Source organism: Rhinopithecus roxellana, chromosome 21, assembly GCF_007565055.1.
Source record: "Rhinopithecus roxellana isolate Shanxi Qingling chromosome 21, ASM756505v1, whole genome shotgun sequence".
In the NCBI taxonomy this organism is placed as follows: domain Eukaryota; kingdom Metazoa; phylum Chordata; class Mammalia; order Primates; family Cercopithecidae; genus Rhinopithecus; species Rhinopithecus roxellana.
In genome coordinates this window covers 10275309-10294443 of record NC_044569.1, presented here as the reverse complement: position 1 = coordinate 10294443, position 19135 = coordinate 10275309, and the positions used below count along the sequence as shown (strand labels likewise).

General features: G+C 36.6%; 1 protein-coding gene across 3 annotated transcripts in view; it reads left to right on the top strand.

The window, feature by feature from the left end:
* PTPRM (protein tyrosine phosphatase receptor type M) overlaps nucleotides 1-19135 on the top strand; it is an 848823-nt gene that overhangs the window by 496701 nt on the left and 332987 nt on the right. For all 3 annotated transcript variants that reach the window (XM_030925938.1, XM_030925937.1, XM_030925936.1), the window contains exon 8: nucleotides 16315-16623. In XM_030925938.1, the coding sequence (XP_030781798.1) occupies nucleotides 16315-16623 (309 nt within the window). The remainder of the gene's footprint in view (nucleotides 1-16314; nucleotides 16624-19135) is intronic.

The following is a 19135-nucleotide window of genomic DNA, read 5'->3' as shown; positions in this document are numbered from 1 at the left end:
AGTTAGTAATACAGTATATGTGTGTACATGTTTCCCATTGAGGGATTTGTGACCAGGTGGAGTAAGGGTGGCCTCTGAGTCACCTGGAGAGCTTTATAAAACTCCACCTCACCCTCATCCCCAACAGTGCTCCTCAACCTCCCACCATAATAGCTGAATGTCAGAACCAAGAGGGAAGGGGGTAAGATGGGTGTGGTACATGGATGAATCGGCCAGGGACTCCTGGGGCTGTGCAACCCACACTCTTCTCATGTTGGTGGACTGTGGAGATCAAGGATGTCTGGAACTTTTTCCAGTTGAGTGCTATAGAATCAAGAGACCAAAGTTAATTTGGAAAGGAAGTTTGGGGTAACCATTCATAAACACATGTAATAGACTCCTCTTGAAGAGCTATGGTACAGATGACAGGCCTCCAAGAGTGTTAGAATAAGTGAATATGAATCCATCCCTTTTCAGTAAATAAATGATTGATTCCCTGGCTTCCAGGAAAACAATGAAAAACATCCACATTGCCTTTGTATTTTTTAAATCAGCAAATTGACCTTACTCAAATTACCTTAGGCTTGAGAGGGATAGAAAAGTATTGCAAAGTCGTCTGACCTTGGTGGGAAAATGGAGTTGATCCCACACAAAAACTATGTTTAGGGAAGAATTGACACTAAAATGGAACAAATTTGGTAGCAAAATAAGAAGATAATTCAACAGAGAGGTAAACTGCTCTTTACTAAAGGAGCAAGCTTGGTTTTTTTTAAGTTGTTTTATTTGGAACAGAAATAATTTCAAGTTAGAACCCGTGTTTTCCTTCTTTCTGTCTTTTTAAAATAAAAGTGGCGGGTTCATTTTTTCTGTAGCATACTTCCTCCTGCCCTGCCATACCAGTTGTCAGTGGGGTGCTGAGAACACACTCTTCGGCTGGAACTGAGTTTTCTGTCATCTCATTTCCCAAGCTTCCCTGGAAGATTAGCAGGATGGAAAACCTAGGTTTTAAATAAGAACTAACTTATCAATCATATGCTGTTTTAAATTGAGGAAGTCTTTTTTTTTTAAGTTGTTGGTGAAAACATAGAGGAATAATTACAGTATAGCCGTCAATCTAGCAGAGTTGAGTGTGGTCTTTTCTGAAACCATTTGTGCAGACTTGTAAACAACTTTAAGCAGAAAACAGTCTAATCATAAGAAGATTGTAAATACCAAAATAGGAGGCTCTAAATAGGTAAAAAATATTTTAAATAACACTTACCTGCTTAGTATTAACTAGAGGTGATAGTTACATATAGGTAAAACTGAAATTGTATTTGATTCACTGTTTTCATCACTAATCACATTACTTCTGTAGCAAAGAGTGAATAGTTTGGATTCGCTTTTGCCCTGGGTAAAATACCAGTTCCAAACTTCCAAGGCTTTTTGTGGATATCATAGCTTTATGAGGGTTACAAAAGGTCAAAACCCATTCCAAACCAATTTTTGACAGTTCTGAAAAACTCTGTGAGAATCATTTTGCCTCCTCCTGTTTTATACAGTCAGAAGTAAATATCAAGGAATTCTTTTACTGCAGACTCATATTCGTTTCATACAACAGTTTCCTTGTAAAGTTCATCTATAGGATAAACTGCAGCCTGTTTGTTCCACTGTATAGAAACAATTCAAGATTCTAATTTTGAGTGTAGCAGTGGTGCTCCTTCTAGAGTGATGAACTTTACACTTTGGAAATGTCACCAAGGAGCTCAGGCAAAAACCGAACAGTTCCAGTGGTGAGTGAAAGCCTTGTTCATAGTGCCTGTGTGACTTCCTTAAAACAGAAAAGCACAACAGAGATGTGAGTCGCAACACGGAAACTTGGAAAGGCTTTTCACAGAAAATAGGTAAACACTGCAGAAACGGGGGTATTTCTAGAGTTGATTTATGAGACAAAGGAACTGATCTAAATGTTCACTATGTATTATACTCTGCTAGTATCCTTTTACCAAATGTGTTGATTAACAAACGTAGGCATTTTCCAGGATAAAGATTCATGTTAATGGGATGAGATATGTAACTTGATTGTTACAGAATGCAGTAAGACATAGAGAAACATAATTAACATATATATACTGGGATCTTGACCATGTGAGTCTATGAAAGCCTGTGAGGTTTTTTTCTCTTTCTTTCTTTTCTTTTTTTTTTTTTTTGAGATGAAATCTCAGATTGTCGCCTAGCCTGGAGTGCAGTGGTACAATCTCTGCTCATTGCAACCTCCACCTCTTGGGTTCATGTGATTCTCCTGCCTCAGCCTCCCAAGTAGCTGAAATTACAGGCGCACACTGCCACACCCGGCTGTTTTCTTGTATTTTTAGTAGATACGGGGTTTCACTATGTTGGCCAGACTGGTCTCGAACTCCTGACCTTGTGATCCACCCACCTCAGCCTCCCAAAGTGCTGGGATTACAGGCGTGAGCCAGCACGCCTTGCCAAGTCTGTGAGTTTTTATTGCAACTAAGAAGGAATAGTCATAAGGGGATTTGATTTTGAACTAAGACTAAAAGGAATTGAAGACTACTTTTTGGCAGATAAAAAGATGCTGCTGTTTGCATATTGGATCAGTCTGAACAGAGATACTAATTTTGGGGGAAGGACTTTATTTGAAGTACATCAGATAGATTTGCTTGACTGGTATGGAAACCAAGAAGGGTTCTGCAATCGCTTTCATAGTTGTGACTTATTAATGGGAAGACTTTTTATTTCAGTCAGATGATAAGAGCATGAATTAGAAGTCCTTTGATTGTTGCAGATGAACTGTCACATCAGGAAGGCATTCTGGCAGTGGCTGGAGGGACAGATAAGTTAGCAGGGAATAACTGGAATATGAACCTTGGAGAAAATGTAGTTTAAGTGTGAATATGAATATTGAACTCTGGTAAATGAGTAAATGGTATTAGTTTCCTTAAAAAAAAAAAAAAAAAAAACCTTCATACACTCCTGTCAACATGCATACCTCATAGTACATTCACTTTTTGAGGCTTGGTTCATCGTAAGTTCTGAAATTGTTAATTATAAATATATTCTCTAAGGACTTTCAGTGTGCACAGCATATACATATATCAGGTAGAAAGCATATCTTTTTATCATGAAACTTACATAAACATAAGCCTTGTAGATTTGTGTATTTTTGTGGTTGTTTTCCAACAGGTGAAAATAAGTGTCTTGAGGAAGGAAGGGGGCTCTCTTTTCTAATTGCACAGAGGTGCCACATGAGTTTACTGTGGCCTTGGATGGTCACCTGCCTGACTGCTCTCTTCCTCCTGATGTGACAGCCCTGAGTTCCATTTCAGAGCTAGTGCTAAGTTTCCAAGAATGAGATTCAGAAGTTTGGGTGAGGGGAGGGGGAGCAACAACTGTACCCAAGTGTCAGAGCCAGGCTGCACTCAAGCCTGAAGCTCAGCTTTTAGCAACCAAGGTCTAGTTTCAGGGATAAGAAAACAACTGGTAGGAAGCCTATTATTGTGTGTTTCGAAGGAGGGTTGCTTTGTAATCCTTTTCAAGTCAGAGTACTCCATCCCATGGGGGTATCTATGGAACTACTGAATCTTTAATGACGTATGATCTTGCTTCCTTCAAGTCTGCCTAGTAGTAACCATTGTACATCTCTCAGAAGAACCAAGATATACTGTTCTCCAGGAAGGAAATCTCAAAGAGCCAACAATCTTTCTAGGATATTCATGCCTTTCCTATAATAATGTTTTCTGAAGTTATGTAATATTTGATACAAACAAAGGGCATATGTAACCTACATAAATTGTGCAGCATAGCAATAATCAACTTCCCATCTTAAAAACAGAATACTTCTAGAACCTTCTCCCCTAATTGTAGGCTTCCACTCATTTTATCTCTGTGTCTCCAGGACAGAGGTAGCCAATATCTTCATTTTTATGTAAATTTTTCCTTTGCTCTTCTCTTTGTTATTAAAACAGTTTTATCACATACGTAGGTATTCTTAAACCGTTTCCTTTTGCATGTTTTTCAGTTTTATAAGATTGCGTCATAGTAGTCCTGTGTGACTTGTTTTTTTTTTATTCAATACTATGTGTTTCTGAAACACAATATATAGCTCATAACTATAGCTAATTATGTAGTCTAACTTTCCATTGTAGGGATATTTATCTGCTCTTGGCTCAGTAAATATTTGGATTGTTTCCTTGCTTTTCTTTTTTATTCTTTTGACAATAATGCTAGTAAAGACATGTCTGCTCGTGTCTCCTGGTGCCCACTGGGAAGAATTTCTCTAGGAATGCATTTTTCAAACCCTTTAAATGCAGCATGAAATGTATTTTCATTGTTACGTAGTTATTACATGATACAACCCATATCTTTTAATTTAAAATGCATTTTTATGTTTCTTTTCTATTCTCTTTCATTAAAACAAATGCCACTGTGGTATGACCTAGGGATACAGCCTGCACTCTGAAAAAGCACTCCTCTAAGATAGAACTTCTGCAACTTCAATGTGCAGGTGAAGATTCATCTTTAGGAGGTTAGAAGTGGGGCCTGAGTATCTGCATTCCTAGTAAGCTTCCAGGGGATGCTGCTGTGCTGGTGTGAGAACCAGCACTACTTTGAATAGGCTCTAGGCTGTTCTCAAATTTCTCTGATAACAAGAATCACCTAGTCTGCTTCTTATGATACAAATCCTGGGGCTTCATTGCAGGCCCAACAAATCTATGTCTCTGGGGATGAGGCCTAGAGAGCTTTATAGGGTCATGTGTTGCATAATGACATTTTGGTCAACCACAGACCGCATATACAATTGTGGTCCCATATGATTATAATACCAGGTTTTCACTGTACCGTTCCTATGTTTAGATACACGAATAATTACCGCTGTGTTTCTGTTGCCTACAGTATTCAATACAGTAACATACTGTACAGGTTTGTAGCCTAGGGACAGTAGACAGCAATCTAAACCTGGGTGTGGACTAGGCTCTACTGTGTAGGTTTGGGTAAGTGCACTCTATGATATTCACACAATGAAATCACCTGACAGTGCATTTCTCAGAATGTATCTCTGTTTTTGGGTGATGCATGACTGTATTTTTGAAAATATGCCAGGTTATTCTTCTAAGTGAAAAAGCACTATTCTAGAATATATGCCTAAGAATATAACAGCTGGGTTGTATTCTAAGGTTAGCTTTACAAGATGATGCCAACTTGTGTTCCATAGTGGCTGTACCAATTCCCACTCTCATTAATGATGTATAGCACATTGCATTGATCTACATTCTGCCAACAATCAGTATTACCAGACTTTCTAATTTTTGTGAAACTGATGGGTATAGAATGGAATTTACTGTGACTCTAATGGGCATTTCCCAGATTAGTATTAAGCTTGAGCATATTTTCATGTTTGTGGTCTGTAATTTTCCTCTTCTTCAAAAGTCCTGTTCTTTTACCAGCTTTTCTTTTGAGTTGTCATCTTTTTCTTTTGATTGGTGGAAGTTCTGTATATAATCAATATCTCTCGTTTGTTTAGTGGTTGCCAGTGTCTTCTATTCTGTGGTTTGCCTTTTACTTTTCTACTAAATACCTCTTTATATCTTTTGTCTTTATTGTGTTTGGTTGTTTTCCTTTCTTTACAAGAATAACGTTATAGCTTAGGTTTTCACTTTCCTTATGATACATTTGATAAATATGTTCTTACTTTTAATGTAGCATAAATTTGAACTTTTCATTGATAGTTGGTGCTTAAGAACTATCTCTTTGCCCTGAAATCAGAAAAAATAATCCCCTACATTCTTTAGTTTAAAAAATTAAATTTTGGTTTTTATGCTTCTAATTGAGTCGGAATTGATTTTTGTGTATGATACAGGGTAAGAATCTACTTCTAGCACCACTTGTTTCCCCCAGGAATCAGAAACGCCACCTCTGTCATATAGAACATCAAGATTTCTGTTGTGCTTCATGTCTGTTCTTTCAGCAACACCACACTGTGTAGTTACTGTAGCTTTTAAATAACTCTTGGTATCTGATAGAACAAATTTTCCTACCTCATTCTGCTACAGAGTGTTCTGTTTGGGGACCTTTGCACTTATTTATTTACTTTAGAATCAATTTATCAAGTTCCTTAAAACTCTAATTAGGTTTTAACTGAAATTGCAGTGATTCTATAGATTAGCTTGCGGAGAACTGACACCTTTACCATATTGAGTCTGCCATTCATAAACATGGTATAACTCCAATTATTTTGATCCTCACTAATGTCTTTCAATGAGGTTTTGGATTTTTATCTGTTATTGATGTCTTGTAAGATTTATTCCTGGGCTCCTTATATCATTTGATCTTGTTGTAAATGAAAAAAATTCAGTAATGTTTCAGTTTGATAATATATAAAAATGCAGAGGATTTCAAAATTAATCCCATATTTGGTCACCTTGCTAACATTTGCTTTTTTATATAACTTGTAGGTCCTGCTGTGTGCCAAACATGTCATTTTGTCTGCGTATAATTAAAGTGTTGTTTTTTCTTGTTTCATTCTTATACTTTTCATTTCTTACTGTACTGAATAGAACCTCCAGGAAAATTGTAGTGAAACAGCTTAGATTTATTTTTTGTAAATAGATTATAGCACGATGTTGATTTTACTTTTAATTCTCTGGGCATTTTAATAGACAAGATTTTATTTACATGTATTGTCATTGCTAGTATATACTAGTAGTAATATACACTAGTAATACTATATGTTATATATATATTACTAATATATTACTAGTATATATTACTACTACTACTAGTGGTAGACTTCTGTCTAGCACTTTTTTATTTGCTTTCTGGTTTTTCCTGTTTTTCTACATTTCCCCTCACCCCTTGCCTTTTTTCTTTTATTTTGTTTTTTTCCCATAATTGACTGAAAGAACTTATTTTCTTTAGATGAGTTACTTGTTGCTGAAGGTATTATCCTATGGCTATCTGTATAGTGATTACCCTAGAGAGTTTGCCTGGCATACTGAAAGTCTGTAGTTGATATCTTAAACTTCCCTTCCCCTTGATGGAAAGATCTTACAACACTGTAACTCTGAGCATTGCCCTACCTGTGTATTTGCTCTTGTTGTCGGCACTCTCATTCTGTATATATAAAAGGCTCTAAAATCAGACAGTATTGTTATTTTACAAACATAAGTTATGTTTCTTTGCTCACCGTTTCTTCTAGCATCTCAGACCTTCTTTCAGAACTCATTTTACTTTTTGAAGGTGATCCTTTATTGCAGGTTCATTGGTAGTAAGTTCACTCAAGTATGATTCTTTAAAATTAGCTTTATTTTGTCTTGATCCTTGAATGATCGTTTTGCTATGTATATAGTTCTAAGTTGACATATTCATATTCATATTTTCTCTTTGTACTTTGAGTATTTTGTTCCCTTGTGTTTTTGCCTTCCGCTGTCATTGTTGAGAACTCTTTGGTCAATCTGCCATTACTTTGTAGGTGGTGTGCTTTTTCTCTCTAGATGCTTTTGAGATCATCTCTTTATTTTGGTGTTGGTGGCTGAACTACATTATGTCTGAATGTGGAATTAATTTAATTTTTCTATCTTCTGTATATGTTACACTTTCTGTATCTTTTGACTGATATCTCTTGTCAATTCTGGAAATTTCTCAGACATTATGTCTTCAGTTAGTGCCTCTCCTCTGTTCCCTGTGTTCTACTTCTGGAATGCCAGTTAGACATATATATACCCTCTAATTTTGCCCTCTATCTTTCTTATTTTCTATTATATTCCTATTTCTATTTTTCTGTGCTACATTCTAGATAACTTCCTCTGATCCATTCACTACTTCACTAATTCTCTCTTAAGTTGTGTCCAATCTTGCTGTCTAGTTTTATATAGTACATAATTAATGTCCTATCCATTGAGGTTTTTGTTTTATTTCAACGATATTATTCTTTCTAAAAGTTATGTTAGCTGTTTTTAAAATTGGTCATTTTCAGTGACGTATTACATGTTCATTTTTGTAATTACGTTTTTAATTTTGGAAGTGGCACACAGATTTTACATTCTGAATCTGGTCATTTGAGGGATGTGAATCTGTTGTTTCTTATCTCTGTTGACTCTCCGTCAGGGCATCTTGTTTTCCGTTATTTTTGTTAATCTTTACTAGTGAGCTTGTATTTGGGTGGGCTTTATTTGTGAAAGTAGGAGGCCTGTATTTATGGATCAGTTTGTTTGTAGGTTTGTGTTTGTGTTTGCTGGAATCAGGAGATGGTCCTGACTGTGGATACTTTACAAACTGTTGTTTGTCTGAGATTAGCTTGGGGACATCATGTTTGGCTTCCCTGCCCTTGGCCTGTGGCTTAATCTTTGGATTCCAGTGCTCATATAGACAACTAGAGTTCCACCTTACCCTTTGTTTTGGACAAGGGACATGGTGTAAGGTATTGCTGGAGACACACTACATCCTGTGTAATTAAAAAAATGTCTTATACTGGATCTAGTTGTTTTCAAATGGGAGAGTCCTTGAGAGTAAATGATATGCCATTCTGTTGTAATCAGAAATTGTAATAATTACTTTATGGATGTATTGTTCATTTAGTAATTTAATTATTTGATGAGTTTGAATATTTTGTTTTCATACAAACGCAATAATAATATGATATAATGAGTGGTTGTTGGGAGAAATTCTTAACATAAACCTTTGTCAAATACAGTTGGTATAGCCAAAGAAAGAAATAGTTCTATGTATTGTAGATCTCTATTTCAAATACTATCCCATATAAATGATGCAACTCATAATCACACTTTAGGGATGGTTGCAGTGGCTCGTGCCTATAATCCCATCACTTAGGGAGGCCAAGGCAGGAGGATCACGAGGTCAGGAGTTCGAGACCAGCCTGGTCAACATGGTGAAACTCCGACTCTAAAATACAACATTAGCCGGGCGTCGTGGCGGATGCCAGTTTTCCCTACTACTCGGGAGGCTGAAGCAGGAGAATTGCTTGAAACCGGAGGTTGCAGTTACCCGAGATTGTGCCATTGCACTCCAGCCTGGTCGAAAGAGTGAAACTCCGTCTCAAAAAAAAAAAAAAAAAAAGATAAACGCACTTTAGACTTTGCTTATTTACATTTAACTGGAACCATTGCTTTAAGATCTGTCTTTTGGAGCCAGTATAGGCCCATAGCCTTGAAATGCAACCTTTTTTAGGAAAAAAAAAAAAAAAAAAAAAAAAGGAACATCTGAACATTGTTTTTCTTTTGGAGAGAAGTTTGACATTATCTGTTATACTTAGAGATGTATAACGTCTACAAGTCAACAGTCTCACTTTCAATGTGCACTAAGGGAAACTGTGGCCAGGAGGACATACAGACAAAGATGCTGCTCATAGCACTGCTTGTAATAGAGAAAAGGTAGACTCAGCTGTCTTTTCTGCAGTAGGGGAATGGATAAGTAAACTGTATTTATTTAATGTAATTCTAGACACCAGTTAAACTAACATAGCTTCAACTCCACTATATTGAATGAAATCTCATGTTGCAAAAAATAGTAGCATTTTTGAAAATTTTTAAGCATCCTAGATAAATGTAATAAAAGTACAAAAACATGTTTGGGAATGATAGATAATAACCTTTGAATAGTAAGTAGGAAGGTGGCAAAATTTTATAGCAGTAATATTTTATTTCTTTAATAAAAAGTGATCTGGAACAAAACATAAAATGTTAACATTTGGCCGGGCGCGGTGGCTCAAGCCTGTAGTCCCAGCACTTTGGGAGGCCGAGACGGGCGGATCACAAGGTCAGGAGATCGAGACCATCCTGGCTAACACAGTGAAACCCCCTCTCTACTAAAAATACAAAAAAACTAGCCGGGCGAGGTGGCGGGCGCCTGTAGTCCCAGCTACTCGGGAGGCTGAGGCAGGAGAATGGCGTAAACCCGGGAGGCGGAGCTTGCAGTGAGCTGAGATCCGGCCACTGCACTCCAGTCCGGGCGACAGAGCGAGACTCCGCCTCAAAAAAAAAAAAAAAAAAAAAAAAAAAAAAAAAAAAAAAATGTTAACATTTGATATTAGTGGATACACAGAATATTGTTTTATTTTATACTTTTCAATGTGTTTTAGAGGTTTTATTACTTAAAATTTCAAAAACCCTAAACACCAACAAAAAATTATTCTGTTTAAAATGAAAACATATTTCAATCATTGTGACACTTCTAACCTTATTTTTCTACAGTTCATCATTCAGGGAGAATAAAATATGACATGTTATTATTGAGTGCCCTATCAATATCCAGATTTCTTTGTTTTGGAAAGTATCAACAGTAAACTTCTACCCCTCTTTTTCCCACCTCTATTCAATAACACTTTTATTTTTTATGGATTTAGGGGTACAAGTACAGTAATGCAATATGGATATATGGCATTGGTGAAGTCTGAACTTTCAGCATTCAGCAAGCTTTTTACTTAAAAATTTAAACTTTTCATTCTGAGCAAACTGTCACAGGGACAGAAAACCAAACATCACATGTTCTCACACATAGGTGGGAATTGGACAATGAGAACACTTGGACACAGGGTGGGGAACATCACACGCCAGGGCCTGTCGTGAGGTGGGGGGAGCGGGGAGGGATAGCATTAGGAGATATACCTAATGTAAATGACGAGTTAATGGGTGCAGCATACCAACATGGCACATGTATACAGATGTAACAAACCTGCATGTTGTGCACACGTACCCTAGAACTTAAAGTATAATCAAATAAAAATAAAAATTTAAACTGAAAAAAAATTCTCAAAATATTTATCCTGAAAGATTTGGTGGAATTATTCTGAAACCAGGGACCTTGGATGACTAGCCCAGGGTCCACTATGTATTCTTTTACTTTATTTTTAAAATATACAAGCCAAACCAAGAACTAAGCAAAGCATTTGGACATACTGCATTACCTAACATTCAGCATTAGGTAACACCGCTGGGGAGTGCTGCCTCTAGGCTGTCAGTTGTGGCCTATGTTTAGAGTGTTATCTTCCCTTATCTGAGATCTGTGTTCTTACCATAAGTGTGTATCTTAGTCATTTTATTATAGAAGATATTTCTGCATGTTTGCCATAACATGTGAATGGGAATTCCAGCTTTCAAATATGATGGAAAATAAATGATTAGTTTTTTAAATTTTAAACTTAATAATTTAAATTAAATCATTCAGTTGCTATGTGGATAATCTATTTCCCAGCAAGATGGGGCAGTAGTTTACTTACCTTTACAATTTAGGCGGAGTTCAAACAAGCATTTGGAATACCTGAAAGACATGGTGAGACTATGTCCATCTTAAACCAAGAAATGAAGTAGAATGATTTTGTGTAGACTTTGGCATTGTTACACTTTCCTTCATTTATTCTGTAAGACTATTTTTTTTTTCTTTCTCTTAAATGAGTACTGTTTTTGAAATTTGGCCTATTTGTTAGGAAGATACTATTCTCCCTTATAGAGGATTGTATGATTTATTTAAGAAAAGCAGATTGTTTCCAAGGGCATTTTTTTATTCTGATTATGATAAAATGTGAAAACTATTAATGTGCTATCTATGAAAAGTATTTTGGAGGAAAAATATATTCAAATTTATATAATTCTTAGGATAAGTTTGAATTCATTCCATTACATCACCATTACATAGATGCCTGTAGGGCAGTGTAAATTAAAGATTGTTGTATTCCAGCAATTTCAGCTTGACTGACAAGGTACTTTTTAAAGTCTGGAAAGCACTGACCAATTGAAAGCCTTTAACTACTTCACCTAAAAGCAAGGCCATGTACCCAGAATTGTTGCTGCTTAGGAATACTGAATTTTGGGGTAGGTCACTATAATGTTAGTTACTCAGACCTTTGCTCTGATTCCACTAAATAGTAAAGTAAAGGGAGCTATTGCTTCATTATTTTGTCACCCTCTAGTGTGACTGGTGAGGCAGAAGTACAATAGCTGGAGGTCCTGAAGGGGCCCACCATGCCATTCTGGTTGTTATTCCCTTTATTGTAATAGACCTCCGTAGAGTTCTTGGAGAGGTAGAAAAAAGAAACCTATTAGTGGGAGCATTGGTTGTAATCTATGTTTTTGATTATCAATGACAGGATCCTAAAATTACACCCAAATATCTCTCACAGGTTCTGAAATTGAGTTTCTGAAAAAGCACTGTAGTAGCAATAGAAGGTAAAGTGCAGAGTTCCAAAGAAATGAGCTGTGAATTGAACCTGCAATGGAAATTGATCCTATCAGTCAGTTTTTGCCCTTGTTCGTAGAAAAATAGGACCAAATGTAGAAGGAGCCAGGATCACTGATTAAATAGGATGCCGAAGTGCTGGAGGCTAGAAGTGGGCTTGCTGGTCCCTTAGGTCAGGACTGCAACTGTCAGACTTCTCTGCTGGAAACCTTGCTCAAACTGGCAGAAAAAGAACAGAATGAAAAATGCTGCAGGCATCAGTGGGAGAGTCGGTAAGAGCTCACTGACTGAGCTTCCAGCGTGCTTCTCCGTAGGGAGGCCATTCTCATCTCTTATCATGAGTCAGTGGGCCCACGGTGGACTGCCTGGCCTCATGATTCATGCCAATGGGGCCTGTCATGATACCCTTTCAGGGAAGCAGGGAGGCATCAGTGTGGTCAGAGGGTGTGAGTGTGAAGAAAAATGGCCTTGGAATCAATTCCATTCTCAGTAGCATCTTCAGGATTGTGAGGAAAGAGGAGAAATTTCCTACAACCAGTGTGGTCCTATGAATACAATTTGTTACCCTGTTATCTAACTGTAAGAGATATGTATTGTGCACATAGAATGCTTGTAATGCTATGCCAAGTTTTTGGGGGGCAGTGTTTGTATTCTACTCCAGAAATGCAGTGTGAATTGCAACTAGCCTACCAAAATTACACATTTCTGGTTATGAAGTTGCCATTTGTTTCCTACAAGGTGATATATTTCTACAGTGATGCCCTTCAGAGTGTTCAGGATCATCAGTATAACTCACTAGAGTAAATGTCCCTGTGGAATGCCTCATTCACAGTTAGCAGCACAGTAATGGAAATCGTTCTGCAGAAACATTGCAAACAACGGTATTATAAAACACTAACTCAAGATGTAATTATTATAAATCCATTGCTGGATCAGAATTTAATTTTGCAGAATGGCAGAAAAAAAGTGAAAACAAAGAAGCATTGAAATCAGGCAGTTTGCTTAGTGTGAGTTAAAAGAATTGTCAGATTTCCCTAGTCATTGGTCATAGCCTATCAACACTTATCATTAAAGGAGGCTGCTCTCATAGGTACATGGTAGCACATGGAATTTCATTTATGTTATTGTATGTATCTGCTTTACCAGCCATTTCCCCAACTCACTTAACTTTGCCTTTGGACCCTAGTAAGAGAAAATGACAGTACTCTATCTGAAGTGGACCATGTCCCTGTGTCATGGTGTTCATTTAACTTATCCTGTAAGCTTTTGACAAATGAGAATCAGAGTCAAAGAAGCCTTCATCCCTATCCTATGTTGATATGACCCTTCTTACCCCCATTGATATTGACCCTGCCCTGGTGATAGCAACAAATTAGTAGGCAAAGCAGAACTACGGACCAGAGTCAAAGGCTCACAGAGGGCACAAAGGAAAATACTCTGCGAAAGCTTCTGTAAGATAGTTTTGCTTTGGTTAACTGTAGTTTTGCTTTGACATAAAGATGGAAGCCAGCGAGTGCCACTCTCCTTTCATCTAAGATTTAGACCTCATACAGCCTCTGTCTCCTGTCTGATTACCACTCATGACAATAGGCAATTTAGAGCCTTTGTCATAGAAATGATTGTTTTGTGTTATGCTTAGCTATAGTACTTGGCAAATGTATGGGAAACTGAGACTTAATTTTACCTTGATGGAATTCTGAAAGGTACTTACAGAGAAAGGGAGCATGCGTTTCAAGACTACTTGACCAGTAGATAGAAGCCTTTGTCTTTAATCTTGCGTTTTAATTTAAGTATATATTTTCTTGGATAAGAAATACCGAATGATGCAGACTTATTTATGCAGTGGAAAATAGTTTTCCATTGAAATTAAGTTAGAATTGTTTAAACTAATCTTGTTTAAACTAATATCTGAAGCCTTCAGTCATTTTATTAGTCAGTAAAACTGATGAAAACCTTAGGAAAACGCATTAGAACAGTCCTATGATGAATAGGAGGCCTGGGATTAATAAGGAAAAGGGCAGAGGGACACTTGTTGATCTGTTTATGTATAAGGGATCTGGAGCTTATTAGAAGATTTTATAAACATTCAACTAATGAAGCATTGTATAAAATTATACATTTCCATTAAATTGTAAAAGTTACTAATCTGGGAAAAAACCTTCAATGTTATTTCTAAGTAATTTTATTTATGACATTTTCCCTACAGAAGTAATTTAAATATGAAAAATTAATTTTGTAATAAGGAACATTCCATGAGAATGCCACTCACGATTTCTTCGAGGAGTTTTCATCCTTGGTTCTTAGATTTATTACAGGACAGAGTAGCATGAGTGATCTTTATTAATCCCATTTTATGATTACAGCAGATATCTGGTAAATTCTACATTGCATATTTAACATTATTCCACTTTAAACATTTTCATTTGTTAGAGGTTGCAAGTAAAAAGGGGGGATTTTAGGTTCTCTCTATGGCATAAATGATGGAGAAAACAGACACAAAGAATTTATGCGCAAATAGGAATCAAGAAGTGAACTTCAACAATAGTCCAGACAATTTTGCAGCACCCTGAAGTGCAGACCAGGCTCTCTGGTACAGCTGAACTGGGGAATATGGCCTTGACCCTCACTTCTATGGAATTAGCAGGAAAAGGGAGAAGAGTTCCTCCAACACTTTTGACTCAAGTTTAAATACATTGGATCTTTATTATATTGAACATTTTTGAGTCATGTTTTAGGTGAAGTCTTAGTATCTTAGTATCCTAATTTCTTCTTATTTGATTCTCTTTAGTTTGGTAGAGACCAACAGTGGAGTGGGGGCAGCATGATTTGTGGTTGTCAGATCCAAATTCGAGTGCCACAGCAAACCCCGACCCTGATCAAGTTATTGAGCCTACCTTGGTCACAATTTTCGTCTCTATATATCAGAAATAAAAATATTTACAGGATTATTGTAAGGAATAGGAAATACATAGAAAGCAACTCACACATAGTAAGTGTGCCATAAACTGTAGCTTTTATATCTCAAGTTTATTGTCCCTTCTCAATTGTAGATCTCTTTACATTCCTATTTGGTGGGCACACTTCAGACAAACAAAAATCAAAATTATGAATCAAATGGCCTCTGGATGTATAACACAAAACATTTTAGGTTAGGCTTTTCCTAAAACCCTGAATGCTAAATTTTTTTGTAGCGGTGCATGGTACAAGTGCTGGGTAAATGTTATTCACGTAGTAGTATTTATTTTCGTCATGATTTCATAAACAAATCTAAGCTTTCTCTGCATGTATTTTGTTTTAAACCATGCAAAAATGCTTATATTCTCTCCATGTCATTTAGATTTCTAAGCTTGAAAATATACCTGGAGCTGGTGCTAAAAGAAGAATACTAAGAAATTGTCATGAATAGGCAAGAATTACTTTAGAATTGATTGCGTGGAATTCTATTCTGACTGAAATTCAGAAACACCTGTTCTGCTCATAAGTTTATATTCTCTTATTATATTATTTCATGGATAATTCTTGAGCTTTTACTCTTATGTTTTCCAATTACATAATTATAAATTAATGCTTAAAGAAAAAACACATGTATCAGTATTAAGATTGGTTTATTTATTCAGAGACCCAGAGGAAAAGAAGCTTAAATAAGATAGCATTTAATTTTTTCTAATGAAAAGTTTGGAGGTGGGAAGGTCAGGGTCGGTATGGTAGCTCAGTGATATCAGAGACCCTGGCTCGTCCTTCATCAGTGCTTTGAATTCTTAACGTTTAAGTGCTTTATGGTTCACCGTGGCTGCCTGAGCTCCAAATGTCATATCCTCCATCCAGCTAATAGGAAAGAAGAAGGACCAAAGATGGTGAGCCCCTGCCTTATAAGAACACCTCTCAGAAACTGTTTTGGACATTTCATCTTATATACCATTCTTCAGAACTTAGGCACATGGCCACATCTATCTGCAGAAAATAATGGAAACTTTCATCTTTATTCTGGGTAGCCAAATGCCTAGCCAAGATTTAGAGATTTATTATCCAGGAAGAAGAGGAAACCAGGTGTTGGGGACAACTGGGAATATCTGTGACCTTTGGGATTGACCTGAGCCTTTATCTTTCTTCTCTCTCATGTTTTCTTTGGTCTTCTTTTCTAAATAGATCCCATGCGAGGCCCAAGGAAACTGGAAGTAGTGGAGGTCAAATCTCGGCAAATCACTATCCGCTGGGAGCCATTTGGATATAATGTAACTCGTTGCCACAGTTATAATCTCACTGTCCACTACTGTTACCAAGTTGGAGGACAAGAACAAGTGCGAGAAGAAGTAAGCTGGGATACAGAAAACTCACACCCCCAACACACGATCACTAACCTGTCACCATACACCAATGTCAGTGTGAAACTGATCCTCATGAACCCAGAGGGCCGGAAGGAAAGCCAGGAGCTCATAGTGCAGACAGATGAAGACCGTGAGTACCTTAAATGATATGTTTATGTAAAACATGTTCTTTCAAAAAGCAACTTTTGTTTTGAGATCTTTGCTATGAAGATGGAAGAAAGAACTACTTACATTGTAGAACAACACAAATGTGTATCTGTAATCTGTATTCTTAAGCACTGATTGAAAGAGGGAAAAGGGAGTAGAGATGTAGAAATGTTGTTTTTTATTACTCATATAGTTACTTTCCTATATATAATCATTCCATATTGCTCTCAATAGTTCTTCATTCAAGTTTTATTTCACTGGGCTGAAAAATTGTTGTTTTGGGTATTAGGTTATTTAGATAAAATCATTGGACTGAAAAATTGTTACTTTGGGTATTAGATTATTTATATAAAATATTAATCTAAATATATTTAAATGGCATTCTGAAACATTTTTTATAGTTCAGATAAAATTTCAGCACAAAATAGAGCCTGCCCTTGCTTTTCAACATAGTCTTGAGAAACTATGTTGGTGGTCATGAAATAGATCATTTTTCTCCACAGGAACAAGGTTAAAACTGGATGTTACTTTAATAAATGACTACTTAACAAATAAACCATGCATGTTACCAGTAACGCATCAAAAAAGCAAATATACAGAAAACCTCCATAATAACTTAAAACAGTAAAATTATGCTTTGAACCTCATAGCATGGATGTAAATGTTTCTTTACACAGATGATACGGGGAACTCTTGTATAAATAATAGCATATTCATATAGTACATAAAATACAGTGGTAGTGTATCATACATTTGACTTAAAAATCACTTTTCAGGCATCAAAATAAGTGACAAAGAATGTAGGAAGCTCATTAAACGAATGAACTATTTTTAAGAAAAATAGTTGTTTCGCTTTTTGTTTCTTTATGTAACTGATAATGTAATTTTGACCATTGATTAAATCATGAGTTAAACGTTTATAATACTTTATCGTTTCATTTAAAGAACTAAAAAAGTATTTTTGAGTGTTTCTACCTACCCAGCACTTGCATATTTCTGTAGAAGAAAAATGTAGAAGTAGCTAGAGTAGATGAGGAGCTCACTGCACATCCTCTCTTTCTTCTTGTATTGTCCGTCAAGTCCTGCTTGTGTTGGTTCCTCTCAAGCAGTCATTTGGAAGGGAGTCTAAGTTTGGTGGAAGCCACTCAGTCAAGGCTGAGACCAGAAGCTCTATTTCTGTTTCTTCTAACTCTCTCTCATCTCCCAGAAGAGGAGAAGATGGTGTCCACATTGTCATCAAATCATGGCTGGCTCCTTCCCGCCCTATATGTCTCTATTGACTCTGGTCCTAACATTTCTACTTGTTAAGTTGTTTCTACTTCCAAAGTTTTAGATTGTTCTTTTCTGTCAATTTCCATTGCCTGTATTTAAATCCTTATTATTTTATGTTGAAATTTATATAATTGTTTCTACCTTTGCTTTGTGGTTCCAGCCTTTTTCTATTCTAATGCCCCTCTACTCACTCACTAACTAATCTTAAAAATACATTTTCATCTTGGCTCTCTCTACAAGAGTCTTCAGTGGCTGTTCGACTTAATCTTCATTCCAGTGCCTTGGCTGTCAAGGTCTTCTATATTCTTGGCTTATATTCTAGGAGTAATAACTTCTCCTTCACAGCAGCTTGTTCTGCAAAGCCATCCCTGAGTGCTGGTCCCTGTGCCTGCTCTGTGCATCCTGGGCTCCCCATCATTGCCTGATTGTTCTCCTTGGCCGCTTCTCAGGCTCGCCTGCTCTGGTACCCGCTGAAGTTCTCCTCACATTTCAGGTCCTTCACATAGCTGTCTCCAGCTCTTCAGTCCGTGTTACTGGCTGCTTCTCAGGCTCGCCTGCTCTGGTACCCGCTGAAGTTCTCCTCACATTTCAGGTCCTTCACATAGCTGTCTCCAGCTCTTCAGTCCGTGTTACTCACATCCTTCTGACCTAATTTGTACTTCATAAGATCCTTATCTCTGACCCTCAATTTCCTGATCTGAGAAGTGAGAATAATAACAATTCTTAGATATATTAGGGATAGAAGAAATTTACATGGAGAGCTGGTTGTAACTGTCAGAAAGGGTCCTTTCTTAGTGTTGTAATGATTCATGGCCACTCATTATGATTCTTCTTTGCTCCCTCATTATGTATTTATATGTATTTTTTCTTTTTATTGTAAACTATTTGACAAGAAGTACTGTTTTTCTTTTATAGCAATATGTGTGATATTGAGTAAGTAATAAACACCCCCAAATACCTTATAAGTCTTTAACTGAAATAATAAAGTATTGTTGATAAGCATTTAATTCATGTTTTAATAAACGATAATGGTCACAACAATGAGAGAAATAAAATGCAGTCACTTTCAGATACGTATTGCTGAAGCATGAACCTATTGAACACTATGGCTTTCAAACTGAGAACTGTCATGAGCCAGGAATTTTGTTAAGTTCCATCAAAACATGAGGACAGAATTACTTTGTTTTTTTGTTGTTGTTGTTTGTTTAAATTATCTTGCTAGT